General features: G+C 35.7%; 1 protein-coding gene across 1 annotated transcript in view; it reads right to left on the reverse strand.

Moving 5' to 3' along the window:
• The window catches only part of LOC138697601 (prion-like-(Q/N-rich) domain-bearing protein 25), a 59,259-nt gene that overhangs the window by 17,521 nt on the left and 18,287 nt on the right, over nucleotides 1-23,451 (reverse strand). The window contains exons 4-10 of the mRNA XM_069822982.1: nucleotides 17,320-17,463; nucleotides 14,994-15,110; nucleotides 10,447-10,632; nucleotides 8,815-8,934; nucleotides 5,113-5,268; nucleotides 2,779-2,910; nucleotides 1,152-1,283 (exon numbers count right to left, since the gene is read on the reverse strand). Of these exons, the coding sequence (XP_069679083.1) occupies nucleotides 1,152-1,283; nucleotides 2,779-2,910; nucleotides 5,113-5,268; nucleotides 8,815-8,934; nucleotides 10,447-10,632; nucleotides 14,994-15,110; nucleotides 17,320-17,463 (987 nt within the window). The remainder of the gene's footprint in view (nucleotides 1-1,151; nucleotides 1,284-2,778; nucleotides 2,911-5,112; nucleotides 5,269-8,814; nucleotides 8,935-10,446; nucleotides 10,633-14,993; nucleotides 15,111-17,319; nucleotides 17,464-23,451) is intronic.

The raw sequence follows: 23,451 nt of genomic DNA on the forward strand, positions 1-23,451 counted from the left end.
TGTGATAACATCATAAGGAAGACAAAACAAAAACTCAACAAACACAAAAACACCCAAAACACAACACAAACACAAGAACACAAGAAATACATCACACTAACATACGAAAACAAAAACACATAAGATCGCATCCTCATTCAGAAAACAGAAATACAACATAGGATACAGAACAGAAAACACACTACAAAGACATCTCAACACACAAACAACACAAACAAATAAATACAACCACACAGGCGTATACAAACTCACATGCAATAGTTGCGACAGTTTCTACATTGGACAGACAGGCAGATCATTCCAAACTCGATACAAGGAAAACATTAAAGCAATAACCAGAGGACACAATACATCTACATATGCCTAACACAACTAATTCTAACCACACATACAATAACATAAACACAGACATGGAAATCCTACACATACTGTACAACCCAAAAAACTCAATACACTAGAACAATATGAAATATACAGACACACTAAAACACACCCTGATCAAATTCTCAACACACATACTGTATCAATTTCAGAACACACACACTATATGACTCAACTCTTCGGTGGATACTCTACATCGACCAAAATCCAGAAGATTATATGAAGATGCATACACTCGTTTTAAAGAATGGTGTTTATTGAAGAATATACAAATGTATTCAGAAAATGTCTTGTTGGTGTAATTCACGGAAAGAGCGAAGGAACACAAGTCTTCTACGATATGAGCACAATATTTTATGTTAAGATCTTGTTTAATGGTAAATGATAACATTGATATTAGTAAATATAGAAAACGTATTGCATTCTTAAAGAGGAATTCAGTTGGATTCTTCTTTAGGGATAGAAGTATAATCTCGAATTATAGCATTCGTGAAAATTAGCGCATTCACTTCGATCATGCGCCAAACATTCTCGCATGCCATAACCTCAATATTATACACTTGCTATATAAATAACTATTATATACAGCAATCTACATAATTTCAATATTGCGAGTTTTATAAAGGAGAAATGTGTTATAGAACAGTAATTCAGTTTTATAATTAGGATATTTTAATATGGAATCAAACTAGAACAAAATGACTTAAGGTTAGCTGAGAACATTTATGGACATACACATGAGTGGGACTATTACAATTGTCGACCCTTACCTGTGATGCAGGTGTCGTTTCTGGATGGATCCTGGTAGTACCCACTATCACATTGACATGTGTTGCCAATGCAGGAAGAAAACTCTATAACGTCGCTGCAATCTGATTTTGCTAGACATGAGTCATTCAGTGCTGAGGACGAAATTGTCACACATTAAAGGGCTTATATTATACTGTAGCCTACTAGTGGCTTGTGTAGCAAATGCTGCCAGATTTATTTTCAATGAAGAATACCAGATATTTTGAAAGTTATTTGCTTCCATAATAATGAAAGATACTCTCTCTCGAGCCAATACTGAAGAGAACCACGCATATAAATATCTACACCACACCGCCATTAAATATATGAAAAAGACCCAACCCCACTTGATTAATAACTATAAAAATATTTGATTTTTAATAATATTATTATCTTACGTAAGTTTTATAGCTTTCAGTAACATATACTATATAGCCGCCACTCAGTAAAATATAGAAATCTAAATCTAATTTAAGTTATTCTCTACATCTACTTATATAACCCCAAAACGTTTCACTTTCATATCATCAATATAGCATTAATATGTATAATTAATGAAAAATAGTCAATTCATGGCATTAACTACAATAATATTTCATTTCTAATGGTAATAATGTCATCAAACCACCTCAAGTTTTGTAGTTTTTAATATCCAATAAACAGCTGTACCCAGAAAATTACACATCACAGAATCGAACCTGAAAAATTATTTTTAGTAAGCTAAGTTTTTAATAACCAATTTAATTTGAGCTCTAAATATATCAGCATTCTTGCAGATCATGACCTTCGTGTAATATTGTTTACTGTAGTAATCTGTTTTGTTTTATTCTGAAATGCAACTCGGCCGACTTGATCCTCGCTTCGCTTCTCCTGAATGCAGTTAGCTAGTTCTCAAAACTGACGACAGATTGATTTTGGAAAATAGGAAAATTATGTAGGAAAATTGAAATTTCACTGAAAACTACTATTTTTCCGAACAACTTTGGGTTCCAAGCTTCAAAATGAGGGGCTATTTATTAAAATCCGTTCAGCCGTTTTCCCGTAATTTCCATTACAAGTTCAAATTATATATATAGATGTGACACATTAAGTAACATTTGAAACACAATCTTATTTATTTTTATTGGGTTATTTTACGACGCTGTGTCAACATCTAGGTTATTTAGCGTCTAAATGAAATGAAGGTGATACTGCCGGTGAAATGAGTCCGGGGTCCAGCACCGTAAGTTACCCAGCATTTGCTCGTATTGGGTTGAGGGAAAACCCCGGAAAAAACCTCAACCAGTTAACTTACCCCGACCGGGAATCGAACCCGGGCCACCTGGTTCACAATCTTATTATAGACGATTTGCAAGTATACAGAACGGAAGCAAATAATAATAATAATAATAATAATAATAATAATAATAATAATAATAATAATGCATAATCTAACGTAATAATAGTGTTAACAAACAAAACACTAGAATAATTCTCTGAACATATTTATTTTCGGTGTTATTTTTAGATATTTTTTGTCTGTCTTTAAGGATCATTACTTTGCAAGTTACAGTTATCCGTGTGTCTGCAGAATAAGATGGTAAGTGTAATGTATCCTTTTATACATACCAACGACATCTACAGTGCAGTCACCATTCGTGGCGTGGTGTCCTTCTAGGCATTGGCAGACATTTTCAATGCAAGTCGCATTCCCTGTGTTTATTGCACATTCATATCCATGTTCACAGGTGTCACCAATTCCTACAATATAATATATTTTTACAAATAAATATTTTAAATTCAGTTTCAGAGTTTTAGCAAATACAACATAGAAATGAGAAGCCGGGTATTGTGTACAAGGGCATAACTTTATGCGTTAACAGCACAATAATTCTGCTGAGGGTAGTTATTAGAAATACACTAAATATATTTACTAAAGAATTATATACTACAATGAAAGTTCATACACGTAATAATTTCCTATATAATTTCCAAATGAAGTAACTATAAAAAAATAATCCCCACCTAGTAAATGTATGTATGTACGTATTTTTATATTTATTTTAGTAGGTTATTTTACGACGCTTTATAAACATCTTAGGTTATTTAGCGTCTGAATGAGATGAAGGTGATAATGCCGGTGAAATGAGTCCGGGGTCCAGCACCGAAAGTTACCCAGCATTTGCTCATATTGGCTTAAGAGAAAACCCTGGAAAAAACTTCAATCAGATAACTTGTCCCGACCGAGAATCGAACCCGGGCCACCTGTTTCGCGGCCAGACGCGCTAACCGTTACTCTACAGGTGTGGACTGTATGTATGTATGTATTTATGTATGCATGTATGTATGTATGTATGTATGTATGTATGTATACAGGGTGTAAAAAAAGTATTCCATATTTTGAGAGGAGTTAATATGCACCAAAACAAGAAAAGAGTCTAACGAACATGGGTCCTAGAACTCATACCTACCCCTAAGAATTATGAGTACTTATTCACAATCGCTACTGGGAATTCTGTAACCCCAAATTGGTATTTAAATATCTACGTGTATTAATATTAAGTAATAATTGTGGTTCGGATATTGTAGCTGTATCAGGATAGGCATCCTCGGTCCGTGCGTTTTGTTTACAAACTCCAACTATACTTCGTTCCATAATGCCTGACAGTAGATGTAAACATTGTTGGCAGAGTAGGAGAGAAGTATAATTGCTATTCAACCAATGACAGAGGTCTCATTCCACGCTTGCCTTGAAGTTGGCGGGGGTAGAACGCTTCACACCATTCAACTTCAAGGCAAGCGTGGAATGAGACCTCTGTCATTGGTTGAATAGCAATTATACTTCTCTCCTACTCTGCCAACAATGTTTACATCTACTGTCAGGCATTATGGAACGAAGTATAGTTGTCGCTTGTCCCCCAGCCGAAGTAGTGACGATGTATATTCAGTTCCTAATGGCTGTACTGTCCATTCACTGATGTTTTAGCTAGGGGTGGGGAGCTCTCTTCCCAGGAGATGGAGTTTTAGCTAGTGGAAGAGGGTGGTGTTTACTTAGTCTGAAGCAAATACAGCTATATAGCCTATCCTGATACTGCTACTCTATACCAACCTTAGTAATGTTTTATACCAGACTTCTATTACATGAAAGTTACACAATATTCCTTTAAATAGGAAGCGCACTACTATTAGTCTGACGCGTTTATTCGTACATTGATATACAGGGTGTTTCCGAGGTGGTGTTACAAACTTTCAGGGATGATGGGGAAGGGCATATGTAGCAATTTGAGATAAAGAACCCTGGTCCGGAAATGACAGAGTCGAAAGTTAGAAGCATAAATAGTTGTGTGAAAATGAAATAATTTTAATCCTCTGTACACCTTATTTATGTGTATTTATCTGTACATCTTACACATACTGTATTCATCTGACGTTGTTTACGTTGTCTACTTACAGTATTCCATTCAGTGCGCTGTCTGAGGGATGGGTACAGGAAACTACACTAAAGCAATGCAGATAGCGTAATGTGTAACGGACATGGTCGGTGCTGATATGCACGTCTGTAGACAGCAGTGTATGTGTACAAGCTGCAGTGTCCAGTCGATCAGTCCTAGTGAAATGGAGGAGTACACGAGAGCGGAATATGCAGACCTGATTTTCGAATACGGATGAGCCAATGGGAACAGTAGACAAACTCACAGATTGTATCTGTACAAGTGCCCACGTAGGAGACATCCGGCCCATACCATCTTTCCACGACTATTCCAAAGGGGAAGGAGGGCACTTGGTGCGAAATTAAAATTCCATTTCCACACAACTATTTTTGCTTATAACTTTCTACTCAGTCATTTCCGGGCCATGTTTCCTGATCTCAAATTGATACATGTGCCCTTCGCCATCTTCCCTGAAAGTTTGTTACACCACACCCTGTATTTAGCTATGAGGTTAACAGTGTTTATTTCTCACCTTTATCTTTTAAGCAGATTTTTATCTCGTCCACGAAATGGTACCCAACCTCACATTCACAGGTAGGCCAGGTGATAACCTTGATGCATCTTGTATGTCCTCCGATTAACCTACATTGCTCAGGAACCTGGCATTGATTGTTCGTAGACAGTCTGCCTGAAATATAAGGTGATTCAAAAGTAAGTTCCCATTTTGAAACAGCTGTATCTTCTGTACATATCAGCAGTTTGGTTTCATACAGCTACCATTACTGTTTAGAAGGTTTGGGCAGCGAATAGGGATTATAAAGAATGGACACTGAGTGAATTTTCCTGTGTTTTGTTTCTCTGTGCGCCGGCGTTTAGTTCCACTTTCAAGCGCTAGAGGTTAGTGTAATCGAACATACGCTAAGATAATAAATGAGTATAGAGTTGATACACAGGATCCAAACATCGCCTACCTTATTGCATAATCCAGTAACGCTTTGCTTCAAATAAATTCAAGTTAACAGCTCTTCCTTATTTCTCAGTGACAAACTAGTTATAATATTTTTTTATATTTCAGATATAATAAATTATGTTATAAAATAATATAATACATTATAAAATTATGTATCAAATTCGTTTAATATTCGTATATAATATAATAGGTATATGGTTTTACTTCTCATAGGAGTTTTGTTTTTCTATTTTCAGTGCTATCAAATCATTACATATTTTAATTGTTGTTGGGGTCAACGTCTCAACTCTCATTATAAAGGAACTCTAGAGTCTAGACATTACAGTTAATGACGGATTTATTATTTTATGGATCCAATTTATTTTATTTGAGTACATAATGTACCTATAGTCGCGACGCTGTTATTCCTGGCGTGACTCCTTCTCTTTGCTTACGTCTTAGGAAGTGAAGGCTCTATAATGTCTAGGTAGGTAGTTTCGGTCGCCATTTTTGTTCTTACGTTGCCACCTATTTGCCACACCGTTAAACATTATCATGTCGTAGCTCCTATGATAATAAATCAAACGCACTGTAATTCAGCAAATAATTGAGCGGCAAATGTCTTCGTGTGCTTTCTGCGAACGCCAACGAAAGAGCCAAAATAACGGGCGATTATGTTAAGTATTTATCGAGCCTTAAGAAATGAATAACGTCTTCATCAGCGAATCACAAGACGCACACATTTAAATGTAGCCGACCTGCAACGCGATTGGCTGCCGGAAATTAGAGCGACGGGACTATAGATGTATTAATTATGTGTGTTATATTTCCGCTGTGTCGACTGGTAGCTGGTGTGATGTCAGCGCCAACTCTAGGGAGACAGTAGAATCTCACACTCTAGCTGGCTTGAAGGTCATTGAAATCAGTCCGGCTACATCAAAGGTACCGACGCGAAGTGTCCATACTTAATTACCTATACGCTGGTTTGGGTTTTTTTTATCGATGCGTGTTTCGTTGCTATGGTAACTGTGTCACGCTTGTATAAACAATAATTGTTGTTCAGAATACAGACTGCAGTTGTAGAAGAGTGATTTTAATAATTTTTGCAATGGCTTTACCTTTACTGGTTCGAATTGACCTCCTTCAGTGCTATTACGAATGCAATAGACAATATGCCTATGCATTGAGAAGATATCGAATGTTACATGGAGTGAGAAATGGATCCTACTATGTAAAATAATTTCGTAAGTTGATGAAAAAATTGGAGGAAACTGGGTCAGTTGACGATAGAAAACGAGGTGAATACAGCTCTAGTTTTACGAGAAGTTCAGGAAGTTAGTGAAAGTTCAGACTGTAATGTTTGTAGTGGTAATAAAGCTGCAAAGCGTCTGAACATGAGTTATTCACCATTGTGGCGAATTCTGAGAAAACAGATTCGGTTCTATCCTTATAAAATGAAAATGCGTTTTGAACTCAAAGAACAAGCTAGGCTTTGAAAAAACACTATTGCGCAACATATTTGGTGAGCGTGTAATTAGTAGGCATTTTCCGAACAATTGGCCTTCTAGGTCACCAGACATAAATCCAGCTGACTACTGGTTATGGGATTATCTAAAAGAAAATATATTTCTTAGTAGACCTACTACACGTGAGGAACCGGAACAGTCAATATCGGATGTCATTGAAAGCATCCCTAGGAATGTGCTTACTAATGTCGTTTATAGGATAGAAGAAAGACTATTTCTTATTGGAAAACACGGTGGTGGTCATATTTAATTTTTTGTGTTTTAATAAAATTCCATTTCTTTACGAACAAACTGGTGTTCTTACTTTTGTGGAATCTAAAAATTTGACTGCTGCTGCTACTACTACTACTACTACTACTATTAATACTACTGCTATTAATACTATTACTACTACTACTATTAATACTATTAATACTACTATTACTACTACTAGTATTAATACTACTACTATTAATAAGTACTATTAATACTACTACTATTAATATTACTACTACTATTAATACTACTAATACTACTACTATTACTACTACTACTACTATTAATACTACTGCTACTATTAATACTACTAGCTAGTTACTGGCTTTTAAGGAACCCGGAGGTTCATTGCCGCCCTCACATAAGCCCGCCATTGGTCCCTATCCTGAGCAAGATTAATCCAGTCTCTACCATCATAGCCCACCTCCCTCAAATCCATTTTAATATTATCTTCCCACCTACGTCTCGGCCTCCCCAAAGGTCTTTTTCCCTCCGGCCTCCCAACTAACACTCTATATGCATTTCTGGATTCGCCCATACGTGCTACATGTCCTGCCCATCTCAAACGTCTGGATTTTATGTTCCTAATTATGTCAGGTGAAGAATACAATACGTGCAGCTCTGCGTTGTGTAACTTTCTCCATTCTCCTGTAATTTCATCCCTCTTAGCACCAAATTTTCCTATGAACCTTATTCTCAAACATCCTTAATCTCTGTTCCTCTCTCAAAGTGAGAGTCCAAGTTTCACAATCATACAGCACAACCGGTAATGTAACTTTATAATTTTTTGACAGAAGACTGGTTGATAAAAGCTTCTCAACCGAGTAATAACAGGCATTTCCCATATTTATTCTGCGTTTAATTTCCTCCCGAGTATCATTTATATTTGTTACTGTTGTTCCAAGATATTTGAATTTTTCCACCTCTTCGAAAGATAAATCTCCAATTTTTATAGTTCCATTTCGTACAATGTTATGGTCACGAGACATAATCATATACTTAGTCTTTTCGGGATTTACTTCCAACCCTATCGCTTTACTTGCTTCAACTAGAATTTCCGCGTTTTCCCTAATCGTTTGTGGATTTTCTCCTATCATATTAACGTCATCCGCTAATACTACTACTACTACTACTATTAATACTACTACTACTACTACTACTACTACTACTACTACTACTACTACTACTACTACTACTACTACTACTGCGGCCGCCGCCACTAAATTTAAATTATGTTTTATTTAACGATGCTCGCAGCTGGCGAGGTTTCATGAGCGTCGCCGGTGTGCTGGAATTTTGTCTCGCAGGAGTTCGTTTACATGCCAATAAATCAACTGACATGAGTCTGTCGCCTTTAAGCACACTTAAATGTCATCGACCTAGGCCGGGATCGAACCCGCAACCTCGGGCACAGAAGGTCAGCACTGTACCGACTGCGCCACCCAGGCCGACTACTACTACTACTGCTACACACATTTTTATTTTGTAAAATAATAATACTCACCTGCCCTGCAACTTCTGTTATCTTCAGAAATAATGTTAGGAAGATGACAGCTGTTTAATTCATCTGTACATTTGGCATATTTAATATATTCTTCTGGATTGGAGCACTTTTCACCAAGATCTGAAGCAACAGTTTAGATTGCAATAAATTTATGAATGTAGCATTATTTCATATACCAAATTTTTTTAAGTGTATAATAATCTATGTGTCTGTTTAATAAAAATTCTAACCTCGTCAACTCTATTAGTTTTACGTCTTGCAAAGTATGTTGTTTTAATAACATAAAGCAGTGGTAAGAAATCCATGCCTTGTGACGTCATCTCAGCCTGCCCTTCCGCCCTCTGTATTCTCGAAATGTTTCGCTGTCCCGGGCAGGCGAAGGCTTGCGGTGGTGTTTCACTTCATCAGTTTTCCATATTGAATTCAATAACGCTACATTCACGTTTGTAAAAGTGCCAATGTATGTTGCGGAAAAATGGTACGTGATAGGGAAAATTTGAGCTGAGTTTTGGTTTCAGCACTACAAGACACCATAAATGTAGCATACATTTTTAGAAGAAAGTTTTTATGACCCTTAATTTTGCAAGTTTGTGTTATGTGTGGTTTTCTTATTTCAAAATATTAGTAGACATACAATTGACAAATATATGGAATTAAAAAAAAATATCTGAAGAAAATGGAAATATTGAAAAATTGTGAGTGGGGTAATCTTAATATTTCCCTTGGTAGCAGGAGTGTTGGCGCAAAGGAAGTGTAGACCTACTGAATAACTCAAGCTGAGATTTAATCATTGAAGATACTAGATTATTATTGTATAAAATTACAAAGTGCCGATGCAGGTGTTACGTGCTGTCTCTTCTCACTTTATAGATCTCTTGGGTGTGGAACAACAAGTTTTGATGGAGAAATCATTGCAATAAGTGAAAGTCTCAGGAATCATCTCTGCCACATCAATAAATTTAAGAATGCAGTTATATTGTCAGACTCCAAAGCACCTATTCTATCAATAGTCTCTAAACACACACCTTCATCTCAAACAGTAGAAATAACTAAAATGATCTCTCAATTAATATCACTCAATAAAAGGATTGTATTCCAATGGATACCATCCCACTGTGGAATCCTGGGAAACGAGAATGCGGATGCATTAGCAAAGAAGGGCAGCACTGCTACTTACAGACATGTTACTAAATCTACGTATTACTCTGTGAAGAGATTTATTAAATCTACATACTTAGACTTCGACAAACAAAATTTGATAACACAATCTCAAGGGGAAAAAATGGAACTCTCTGCATCATAATCCACAGTTAATTCCCGATTTACCACGAAAGTCGTCTGTAGCTGCATTTAGATTGGCAACAGGCCATGATTGTTTGGCCAAACACCTGCATAGAATTGGAATATATCAGTCCCCTAACTGCCGATTGTGCAACTCAAACCAAGAAATGGATTCGGAACACCTCAAAATCTATGCTTCAGTGGCTGGCCATGATAATATCTTTAAAAAATATTGGAGTGCAAGAGGTCAAATGACTTTATTGTCAAACGCCTGGCATTAGAAAACAACAACAACAACAACAACAACAACATAAAATAATTGAGCAATGTGCGTCAGTGGGATGTGCTTACCTGGCTTACACTCAGAGTTGTAATCCGAGTAACCAAGTTCACACACGCAGATTCCTCCGAAGCATTCTGAATTGGGCAGATCGCTGCTGCATTCTTCTGACGTTGTGCATACCCCTCCAAGTGCATTCGTACTTGCTGCTTGATCGACTTTTGCATTTAATGCAGATTGTGTCAGTACCGAGTCATCTGCAACAAATATGTGATTTAGATTTCGATCATTGTTTACGATATTAGTGATTGAATAAATAAAATTAAGATATAAATTATGATTGTGCAAAAAATAATATGCAATACAGGGGCGTTAAGTGCATAACAGTCTCTTGGGAGCACTTACCAACCTAGTAACGCAATATACAGTGGAACCTCAATTTTAGGCAGTTTGGTTTTAGGCTGTTCGATTCTGTAGTTATGTCGCTGTTATTTCCGGCGTGACTCCTTCCCTTTGCTTACGCCTTAAGGATATATGTACGTGAACAATCACAAATATTGTCAGAAAATGCAGGCTCTAAATTTTTTTAATTTTGTAAGGGAATGAACTCACAATTGGACAAAAATTACAAGGTACCACAACAAGACTTATTAGAACTTAAATACCTGATAAAAGTATAAAAAAGGTTACTAATAATATTTTTAAGAGTTCACTTTTTACTTTAAATTAAATTTTCTAAAATTTGAAAATTTTCACATATATTATGTCATACTCCACAACCATTAGAGATAGAATTCTGAAATTTTGTACACTGATTTAATGGGCATTTATGCAAAAGGTAGACTACAATAATGCCCATTTCTTTTAAAATAGAAAGTTAGATCACAAAACATTATATAAATTTTAATATATTTTATATAGGACAAATAATAAATTAATTGTATTAAAATAAACAACTCTACATGTCTGAGAGTAGTCTACTTTTCAGAATAAGTGTTTATAACATACAGTAAAAATATTAAAGATGTCAGAGAGACCTTAATGTTATGGTTAACAAATTATGTAACTGCACAAATTTTTTTTTCATACTTTGATAAAACTGGGTTGAAAAATATTAGTAACCTTTTTTATACTTTTATCAGATATGAAAGTTCTATTAAGTCTTGTTGTGGTACCTTGTAATTTTTGTCCAATTGTGAGTTCATTTTCTTATAAAATGTTAGAAATTTAGAGGCTGCATTTTCTCATAATATTTGTGGTCGTTCACGTACATATACCTTTAAGAAGTGAAGGTTCTATAAAGTCTATGTAGGTAGTATCGTTCGCCATTTTTCTTCATTTGTTGCCGAGCTACCAGACGAGGAATCTATTTGCCGCACCGTTAAACATTATCATGTCGTAGCTCCTATGATAATGAATCAAACGCACTGTAATTCAGCAAATAATTGAGCGGCAAATAATGTCCTCGTGTGCTTTCTGCGAACGCCAACGAAAGAACAAAAATGGCGGGCGATTATATTAAGTATTTATCGAGCCTTAGGAAGTGCATAACGTCATCAGAAGCGAATGGCAAGACGTACACGTTTAAATGTAGCCGACCTGCAATGTGATTGGCTACCGGAAATAAGAGCGACGCGACGGAGTATAGGATGGAGCACATCGACTCAGAGCTCAGCCACCTTACAGGGTCCGCAAGAACAATGTTCACTATTTCAGGTTCTCGTTATAATTTTTTACCAGAGAATCGAGACAATTTCGTAAATTAGATCGCAAGAATGTAACAAATAGGTATTGCGGTTGAATTTAAACATCTGATAAGTAAATGGACGATTATTAAAACAAGGAATTTTAAACTTTCGTGACATCTTTTTCATGGAAGGACTCTGCACTCTAGAGAATTAAAAAAAAATATATATATACTCATAAATGAAATGAAATTAATTATTGCTTGTGCCACCGCATAAAATAGACTTCCTTTATATATCACAGTACATACTGATCCTTTTGAGAGAACAAAGAAAGAGCATAATCTGTCCATTATTTATAGTTGGTCTCTTTACTGTTTTTCTACAGGGACATCATTTTATTTTTACTAACATTTTTAATATTAACTTGCCTATACCTCTGGATCAACGCCGTTTGCTATCCCCTTCCACAACTGGAGTTCAATGATACTGGCGTAGGCTAATATACAAACGAATCACTCTAACTAGGTATAGGAGGGAAGAAAAGTAGTTCATCCATTTACGTAAACTAGGAAATATTGCGCTTTTGAGTTTAATAATTTTCATTAGGTTTTTGTTTAATCAAAATACAGTACAGTATTAACAATGCGTGTTTTTACTCACGAACTGAGCTGTGCGTGTGGACGTATTCATTATGCAGTGTATATTATACTGTCTACAGCACATTAGCGTACACTATAGAGAATGAAGTTAAATTGAAAAATAATCATATGGATATTTAAACACACTTTTTTATATGGTGGCCGTTCATTTCGATACAGGCTTCAGTTCTAATGTGCATATTTCGCACTATAGAGTATTGTACCTAATCCCAATTACCAGTTTCGTTCTTCGTACTAGTAACTCATGTTGAAACAATTCTGTACTTACTCTATAAAAGAGTACCTTACGTACAGTAAATTCAATCTTCACTTCTGCCCGATCCGAAAAGATAAAATTATTCAGACATACTATCTACTGTCCGTCCAAGTGGTTATGTCGTAAGGTCGTAGAAAGGAGGGGAAATCACGTGACAGTTAATTACTTAACGAAGCCCTTTTATTTAAGTTATTTTAAACAGTTGTGTAATATTACGTATACGTCCAATTCCTAACAGAAATTAATGTCCTCAGGAAAGAGCTAAGGTAGCCCAACCACTAGCTGGCGAATAAAAGCTGATGGGGTTAACCGAGATACGACGTAGGCAAATGGACGACAGTACCTGTGCGAAAATAATTTAATATTGAAAGCTCTTTCGTCACTGGAAAACGCGAACATATTTTTGGAACGTACTGTGGCTACTATGACTGTATATGCGGTCTTAGATCTGTGTGGAAGACGGTTGAACTTCGTTAGTAGAAGGGGTGGGAATGAAGTACATTAAAAAACTGAGGTACAATAAAAATTGAAGTAAAAATAAAATGATGTCCCTGTATTTTCAAGTATTGAACTGGAAATAGTACCAAAATCACTGTTGCCAGTAATACTCCTCTTTCACTTCGCTAATGTACCCTCTGGTATGGACAGTTCTATAGATAAACTTGCCACACTTTCACCTTTCTTTAGTCTTTCCATCACAGCGAACTTGGTTTTCATCTAATACAGTGCGAATTTATTTTTTCTTTTAAGCGTGGTTCAGCTCAATACGAAACACCCGACAACACCAAGATTCTAAATAACAGTACACGAATACCTCACCTTCGTTCACTTACTCTTCACTCCCTACTGCCTTATAAGGAAAGGATAAACAAGACATTTTTCCTGCCTAAACTTCAGGCTCCAGTGTATCACAATATACTGTTACTAGTGGATTGTGCAGCAAATGCTGCAAACTAAGTTCATTAGACGTTCAAATAAATATTTTCCAGATTTATTTTCAATGAAGAATACCAGACATTTTGGAAGTTATTTGCTTCCATAATAATGAAACATACTCCTTCTGAATAGATTTTTTTTAAGCCAAATACTTTTTCTTGAACATATCCACCTTAGTTTTTGAGTTTCAACGCGAAAACGCAAGTAACAATGTCAGGACGATCAGTGAGTTTTTCATGTGGGAGTGAAGCAATAGCTGTTTCAGGTTATTGTCGATTGTAGGTTTGTAGGCCTCTTATTTTATCAGTAAGTAATACCTTTTGGTCTTTCCTCTCTCGAGCCAATACTGAAGAGAATGACGCATATAAATATCTACACTACACCGCCATTAAGTATATGAAAAAGACCTAACCCCACTTCATTAATAACTATAAAAATATTTGATTTTTATTAACAATATTATCTTACGTAAGTTTTGTAGCCGCCACTCAGTAAATTATAGAAAATATCAAGATCTAATTTAAGACATTCTCTACATCTACTTATATAACCTCAAAACGTTTCACTTGCATATCATTAATATAGAATTAATATATTGAAAAATAATCACATCATGGCATTAACTATAACAATATTTCATTTCTAATGGTAATAATGTCATCAAACCACCTCAAGTTTTGTAGATTTTAATATCCAATATACTCCTGTACTCAGAAAATTGCACGTCACAGAATCAAACCTGTAAATTATTTTTAGTAGGTCTTGAAGTTTTTAATAACCAATTGAATTTGAACTCTAAATATGTCAGCAATCCTGCCTTCGTGTAATAGCCGATTGTTTATTGTAGTGTGTGTTTTGTTTTATTCTGAAATGCAATAATTAGTTCTCAAAATTGACGAAAGATGGATTTTGGAAAATTGGAAAATTATGTAGGAAAACTAACGCTTCACTGAAAGTTGCTATTTTTCTGAAAATTCTTGGATGCCAAGCTTCAAAATGCCGGGTCATTCATTAAAATCCGTTCAGCCGTTTTCCCGTAATTTCCATTACCAGTTCAAATTATATATATAGATACTCACCAGGTAGTGACAGTACACTTTCATTTGCAGAAGTACAAACATAACTTCTTGAGTCAGCTGTGTTACAAAATCCGCCTTCATATTGGCAGTCATTATCAAAAGCACAATCGTCACCATCTGTAAACAGTATTAACATAAAATCAGCTGCTTATTTTAATATCTTATGAAATGTTGATTTTTAAATACGTAATACACAGAATAATCAGTAGTAGGCCTGCATATTATACAGTCGCCATCTAGTTCACAACAATAGAACCAGTCTCAACAATAGTACACAGGCCTTCGGATTTCACCACAGTCTACTATATACAGTCGCGAAGCTTGAGGTGATTTTTTGCAAATCTCGTGATAAAGCGCTCCAAGCGGTTAGCAACCAGAAACAGTAGACTGTCCACGGTCGACTTTGGACTGTGTCGTATTTCCATCGAGTGCTAGCTCGTTGCGTATTTCACATTGATGCTTGTGAAATGTTCGTTATTGGTTGTAATGAAAATGTTAATGGCTAAAATACAATAATTGGAATAATAATATTTTACTAGAAACGTAGAAAAATTAAGTTCGTTTTAATGAAATTTATTGATCACGTTTTATTTTCAATTCTGGTGGGATTATTATTGCTTAGGCCTTTTTTTTCAAATAATATGTTTTTAATTATAGCTGTTAATTTTGTTGTTATTTTTATTTGTTACTTTACTAGAGACGTAGAAAAAGTCAAATTTATTGATCACGTTTTATTTCCAATTCTGGTGTGATTATTATTGCTTAAACTCATCCCACTTTGTTAACTACGTAAGTCTACACTGCAAGTACCGGTACACGTAAGTTACTCCATTAATTCATATTTCCATTATTATTGTTGTAAAGGAAAATGAAAATTAATATTTATTGGTTTCATAGTTAATTATCGCCATAATCTTGAATGAGTGAAGCGATTATAGTAAATTTCAGTTCGTTTTGCACAAACAAAAATAATATTAACCTATTTCTTGCAGGTATCTTCGAGTTTATGGTGGAATTTAATATACTTCATTAAAATAATAAATTAACTTTATGCATTTAATATTTCAATAATGGAAGGAAGGTGTTAATTTTTCCAAAAGAACACAACGAAAGTGTAACATATTTTGTCGTCTACTAGGAGAGAGATCTACGATGATGAGACGATAGTAGCGATCCTAGTGGTGGGCAACTACCCATGTTTGCATTTTTACTACATATTGAGCTTCGCGACTGTATACAGGGTGTTTCAAAACTACGGGGCATAATTTCAGGTATGTATTTCCCACATGTAGACAATCAAAATAGTTCATTACAACATGTGTCCGGAAATGCTTTTTTTCCGAGTTATGGCCTTCACAACATTGAAATTCACCGGAACGTTTTTCTTTCCGCAGGCCGTTGTCATTACAGAAGATGTTCAAAATGTCCACCTCCTGCTTGAATACAGACCTCTCATCGATGTCCCATTGACCTGCGAACACGATCCCAAACTCCAGGAGTACTGCGTATGTCCTCAGAACATGCCACAATTCGATTCTGAAGGGATTCCATCAGTCTCCAGACAGTCGTATGAGGAACATTGACTTGAAACGCTACCCTTCGTGTGCTGATAGAAGGAGTCATGTTCACAGCCTCCAGAATCTCCTCCTGTACTTCTGGAGTTGTAGATCTTGGTCGTCCCCTTCCCAAACCAGGAGAGTTAAATTTTCCATACTCGCACAGACGTACAAATGTCTTCCGATCTGGACATTGCCGCTGTGGGTACCTCTCCTGGTACAAACGACGAGCCAGCGCAGCATTGCCGTCCGCCTTACCGTACATGAAGTGTATATCTGCCAGCTCTTGATTTGAATACATGTCGCACAGTCTAACGCCTACACAACACTGAATGTAACCTTCGCCTCGGAATGAACTGTCAGAGTGCCCTCTTATTGTCTCCTTTGACGGCAACGACCTGCGGAAAGAAAAACGTTCCGGTGAATTTCAATGTTGTGAAGGCCATAACTCGGAAATAAAGCATTTCCGGACACATATTGTAATGACTATTTTGATTGTCTACATGTGGGAAATACATACCTGAAATTATGCCCCGTATTTTTGAAACACCCTGTATAGTAGACTGTGATTTCACCCAAAAGATTAACTCGCGATATGTCCAAAGATGTTAAAGCAAGTATAAATAACAGCGAGAAAAAAATACACAGAAAACATTTAAGATCTTTAACGTTATGAATTAATATAACACAGAAAGCGCGAGTATGAATGAACAAGACGTAATATAAATTAAGATTTTCTCGAAATATAATTTGCGAAAATGTGTACTAACCAGCGGTGCCAATCTTTCTGCAGTCATCAGCTCCAATTAAGTAGTAATTTTCTGAACAGGTACATTTGTTATTCACACAAGACAGAGTTTCATGGCTGAACCCTCCGAAACAGTCATCATCTGTACTACAGTCTTCGCCGTAACCTATAAATGTAACAGTTACACATCTTAAATCATTTCATATTTATAAACAGATGAAAATGTAAAGTAATGTTTTGTTTATATTCTTGTATGAGTGGAAATCTTGTGTGCCAAAGATGAGCTTGTTAAGAAGACAGCAATCTACAGAATTAAAATGAATTAATAGTACATTATGCAAGTAGTAATTAAGACGCAAGTATGATTGTTTATGAAACGAGCGCAAGCGAGTTTCATAATTTTCATACGAGCGTCCTAATTACCATTATAGGCAAGTTTCATACGACTTTTTATGCTCGACCATATTTCTAACTTGAAAGTATTGAAAATTAGGTCTTTTTATGACTATGTGCGAACTGACCTGAATTGTGAGATGTGCGCAGACGCGAAAGTATTGATTTTTTCCGAGGCCGAATGTCATTGACCTTGGCACAGAATAAGAATGAACATTAGTCTGATATAACCTGGAAATGATTTAGAATTGAAAAACGAGATGACAAATTGAATTTATTTGAATATTATTTACAATTAACGCTAATTATTATAGTAACAGAACATAACCTTCTGCGACAGTATTGGATTTCCAACCTCCGTGACTTTTCGCTAATTGCCTGTCGATTGCATATCCGAGAATAATCGATATAACGATACAAAGCTGACTTGTGATTGGCTGAAGACCTGTACTTTAATGAGTAGGTGTACTTTAATGACATGCATTAAAGGACTGCTACCAGGTGTATAATTACTACATTTCGGCATGGTCGAGCATAAAATAATGTATGATTATACAGTACTGGGAATTATATACTTAATGAAGAATAGTGCTGTTCGAGGAAAGGAAAGTCATACTTACTTACTTACAAATGGCTTTTAAGGAACCCGAAGGTTCATTGCCGCCCTCACATAAGCCCGCCATCGGTCCCTATCCTGTGCAAGATTAATCCAGTCTCTATCATCATACCCCACCTCCCTCAAATCCATTTTAATATCATCCTCCCATCTACGTTTCGGCCTCCCTAAAGGTCTTTTTCCCTCCGGTCTCCCAACTAACACTCTATATGCATTTCTGGATTCGCCCATACGTGCTACATGCCCTGCCCATCTCAAACGTCTGTATTTTAAGTTCCTAATTATGTCAGGTGAAGAATACAATGCGTGCAGTTCTGTGTTGTGTAACTTTCTTCATTCTCCTGTAACTTCATCCCGCTTAGCCCCAAATATTTCCTAAGCACCTTATTCTCAAACACCCTTAACCTATATTCCTCTCTCAGAGTGACAGTCCAAGTTTCACAACCATACAGAAGAACCGGTAATATAACTGTTTTATAAATTCTAACTTTCAGATTTTTGGACAGCAGACTGGATGATAAAAGCTTCTCAACCGAATAATAACAGGCATTTCCCATATTTATTCTGCGTTTAATTTCCTCCCGAGTGTCATTTATATTTGTTACTGTTGCTCCAAGATATTTGAATTTTTCCACTTCTTCGAAGGATAAATCTCCAATTTTTATATTTCCATTTCGTACAATATTCTGGTCACGAGACATAATCATATACTTTATCTTTTCGGGATTTACTTCCAAACCGATCGCTTTACTTGCTTCAAGTAAAATTTTCGTGTTTTCCCTAATCGTTTGTGGATTTTCTCCTAACATATTCACGTCATCCGCATAGACAAGAAGCTGATGTAACCCGTTCAATTCCAAACCCTGCCTGTTATCCCGAACTTTCCTAATGGCATATTCTAAAGCGAAGTAAAAAAGTAAAGGTGATAGTGCATCTCCCTGCTTTAGCCCGCAGTGAATTGGAAAAGCATCAGATAGAAACTGACCTATACGGACTCTGCTGTATGTTTCACTGAGACACATTTTAATTAATCGAACTAGTTTCTTGGGAATACCAAATTCAATAAAAATATCATATAATACTTCTCTCTTAACCGAGTCATATGCCTTTTGGAAATCTATGAATAACTGATGTACTGTACCCTTATACTCCCATTTTTTCTCCATTATCTGTCGAATACAAAAAATCTGATCAATAGTCGATCTATTACGCCGAAAACCGCACTGATGAATTGTAGATGTATTGTGTCCTCTGGTTATTGCTTTAATGTGTTCTTTGTAGCGTGTTTGGAATGATCTGCCTGTCTGTCCAATGTAGAACTTGTCGCAACTATTACATGTGACTTTTTACATACGCCGATCACATAACCAATGCTAACCATACATACAGTAACATAAATGCGGACATGGAAATCCTACACATACAACCCAAGAACCAAAAACTCAACGCACTAGAACAATACGAAATATACAAATACACTAAAACACACCCCGATCAAATTCTCAACACACAGATCAATTTCAGTACACACACACTATTTGACTCCACTTTTCAACACTTTTCAACAATCAAACGCACCCACACAACAACCAGAGAAGTACGAGATGACGCCGAGATCTAGTAGGCTCTGAGGATGGTGTGATGAAGCACCGAAACAGCTGTAAGCCGCACAGACGTACATAATTAACACGAGTAAGTCCGCAAGTTAATCAATTACTTATATTCAAGTGTTAAAAGTAGTGTACGCAAGATTCAAAATGGATTATTATTATTATTATTATTATTATTATTATTATTATTATTATTATTATTATTATTATTATTATTATATGTATGATGTATGTGCGTGTGTCCTGAGATAAGAATAATAGAAATATCGAACGTCAAATGTCGTGTCCGGCTGGCCAAAAATTCCACGATGGCGTCGGAAATGTAAGATGACAAAATTGTCTTACTCATTTCTGCCACTCAAGAAAATAATTGGAGGACTGTGAGTAACGTAGCTTAGTAAAATCGATTCAAACTCCAGAACTGAAGTTGTACAGGAAATAATCAGTTACGACCGGTGTTTAACTCTATGAAAGATTTCAGAGAATCTGTGGGTTACGGAAACCATTAAACAAGCAATAAAATAGAATTTGACGAAAACTAACGTCTGTGTTCGATTTATTTCCCATTTGACTCAACGGTTAACACGGTAACTACTAGATTACGGAAAATGATAAGACTCGTGTATTTATAACAGCGGAAGACATCGGTTGCAAAGATCGGCTATCGAGAAGCTGTAGACAAAGAAGTGAGAAAAAGGAAAAGAAAATATCTCTCATCCATGGGGTATGCAATACCATCTCGTCCACACCTGTGGAGTAGCGGTTAGCGCGTCTGGCCTCGAAACTAGGTTCGAATTCCTGTCGGGACAAGTTACCTGGTTGAGGTTTTTTCCTGGATTTTCCCTCAACTCAATTTGAGCAAATGCTGGATAACTTTCGATGCTGGACCCAGGACTCATTTCACCGGCATTATCACCTTCATCTCATTCAGACGCTAAGGCCCAATTGTATAAAACTCCCTGACTAAAGATCAACTTTGATCGAAGATCGAAAAGTAAACCGAGTTCAGACACTTCTTCTATTGTATAAAACTTTTCTGCCATCAAATTACCTTGGTTCAAATGCAATCTAAGTTCACGTGAAAAGGATTTGGCAACATCGCATAAACAGGTGAAATACGTGATGCGCGGACCATGTTATACAGGTTTGTTCAGTGTTGCCAACCTAGCGATTTTAACTCTTTTTCAACAACAATTTCTTTTAACTTTTATATTGCTTAAATAGGGATTTAGTGACCTTTTTAGCACCCCATAGTGACAAAATTTAATCTTTCTTTGTTGATAATGAGAAATCTAGCGACTTTACAACTACTTTTTCGCGACTTTCCGTATTACACTCTGTTGGAGACACTGGTTTTTTTTTGCAATGTAAATAATGGCGGACAATAAGAAGAAGGTTGACTGTTCTCCAAGTTGTTATCATGTTATGGTGTTTGATACTGCTAAACATAATAAAGCTTTATAAAACGACAATTTTCGTTTAGTAATACAGTTAATTGAAAATTTATGAATGTACCTATCATATCCATTAATAATTAATGGTTGTTATAAACATAATATAATTATAGGTTATGTTATTTGATACTGCTGAACACGATAGAGCCTTATAAAATATAAGAATGTTTGTGTATTAAGGCAAGAAATTGAAAGAAATATATATAAATGTACCTATCATATCTATTAATATTAATAATAATGGATATTTTATTTGCACAATCTGTCACTCGTATATTTCAAACAGAAAAGAAATAACTGAACTTGGATCATCTAACTTAATCGGAGAAATTTCTTCAGTCAAAGTTGACTTTAGTTTGAGACAAATTAATCTCAGATTAGACTTTATACAACACAAAATTCCAAGTTCAGCTGAAACAAGGATCAATTTAACCTCTGATCTAAGATTAAATGGTTTATACAATCGGGCCTTAATAACCTAAGATATTGATACAGAGTCGTAAAATAACCTACTTAAAAAACCATCTCATGAATGTGTCACTAAGACTAAAGGTAGGCAAGTGTGTGCAAGTTTTTGATGGAGGGTGTGTGAATATGTATGGACATCCTTATTTCTGTGTATTAGATTGGGTGGGTCCCGTAAAATAGTTGATTAATCGATTTGGGTTCGGTAAAATTGGAACTTCGCAGAGCAGCCGAGAATCAATTCGCGTCATTTGGCTAATAACTGCAGAAAATAATAAGAGAGCTCCACTTTAATAAACAGTTGACTCGCGATGCTTAGTGCATGAGCACGTTTGCAGACAGCAGGCATGTAGAAAGTTAGGTTTGTAGGTAAATAGGTAATTTTGTTAGATGTTAATTTTGTTGATTTGCTAGTTTTATACAGAGCGTTCATTTCAAAACTTCCCAGTCTAAATAACTATATAATTTAAATAGGACTTAGTTAAACAAAAACACGTCAATTTAGATATTGAGGGGGAAGTTTAAAGCCAGTCTTAACTGATTATTAAGTTTCACCTCCTCACCTCCAGCCATCCCCACTTTTAAATTTCAAACGGCACCCCTGTCTTGTGGTACTTAAATTTGAAAGAGTATTCAATTGTTTATACATCTTATTCATTAGTTTTCGCATCTTTTGTTTTCTATCGTCGCCTGACAACTTGGATTGTTATTATTGTCAGTTAATTGCAAGGCTTCTATACTCTCAATAGGTTATCTCGTTTTTCAATAGCCAATCAAATAGCTAGTTGGCTGATGACGGGTGAAGAGTCCATGCTGATTGGTCCTTTATTTTCAATGATAAGCGTGCATTATAAACATAATCGCCTCAAATAAAAACATTACAAGGAATATAAACCAAGTGTGTACATATCATGGAATGAAATAAATACGTTGAAAGTGTTTGTACCGTGTATATAAAAGCTGTACTTACATTTGTCACTGTATTATTTTTTGTATTTCTTAACAATTCGTCTTCTCTCAGTGTCTGACGTCCGTTTTCGTTTGATAGTTTCCAGTCTTGTGTTCACAAACTAGAGTCGTATAAGGAACCTAGTTTTGACCGTACAATCAACAATAAAATTTCACGTGGAACGTTATGTACGAACATTGCGACATATTCTTTGGTTCTTTTTATAATATTCCGCCAAGATGGTAGGGTTTTTGTTTAAATGTATGTTTATAAAAATTCTAACATTGATTGATTTTAATATCTCATTCTAAAGTTTGCAAAAAGGGGCATGTACCGGTAATGAAAACGTTCATTTACAATAATCATTATAATTCAACAATGAACTGTCACTGAAGGCTATTATGATTAACGCACTGATTATGCCATAATGACAAAATGTCGTAAATCGTTAATATAAAATCAACATAATGAGATATATAGTGAAAAAACATCACTAGTATCAGTCGTTAACCCTCCACCCCTTTGATTTGCGATTGTTAGTATAAGTAGCATGATTATTTTATTATTATTATTGTAAGTTATGTAGGCTACGACCCAGCAGAGATTACAAAAGAGAGAAAATAATTTATAGGTTAACATACATGAACCACTCTCTGCTACCACTGAC

Source organism: Periplaneta americana, chromosome 4, assembly GCF_040183065.1.
Source record: "Periplaneta americana isolate PAMFEO1 chromosome 4, P.americana_PAMFEO1_priV1, whole genome shotgun sequence".
In the NCBI taxonomy this organism is placed as follows: Eukaryota; Metazoa; Arthropoda; class Insecta; order Blattodea; family Blattidae; genus Periplaneta; species Periplaneta americana.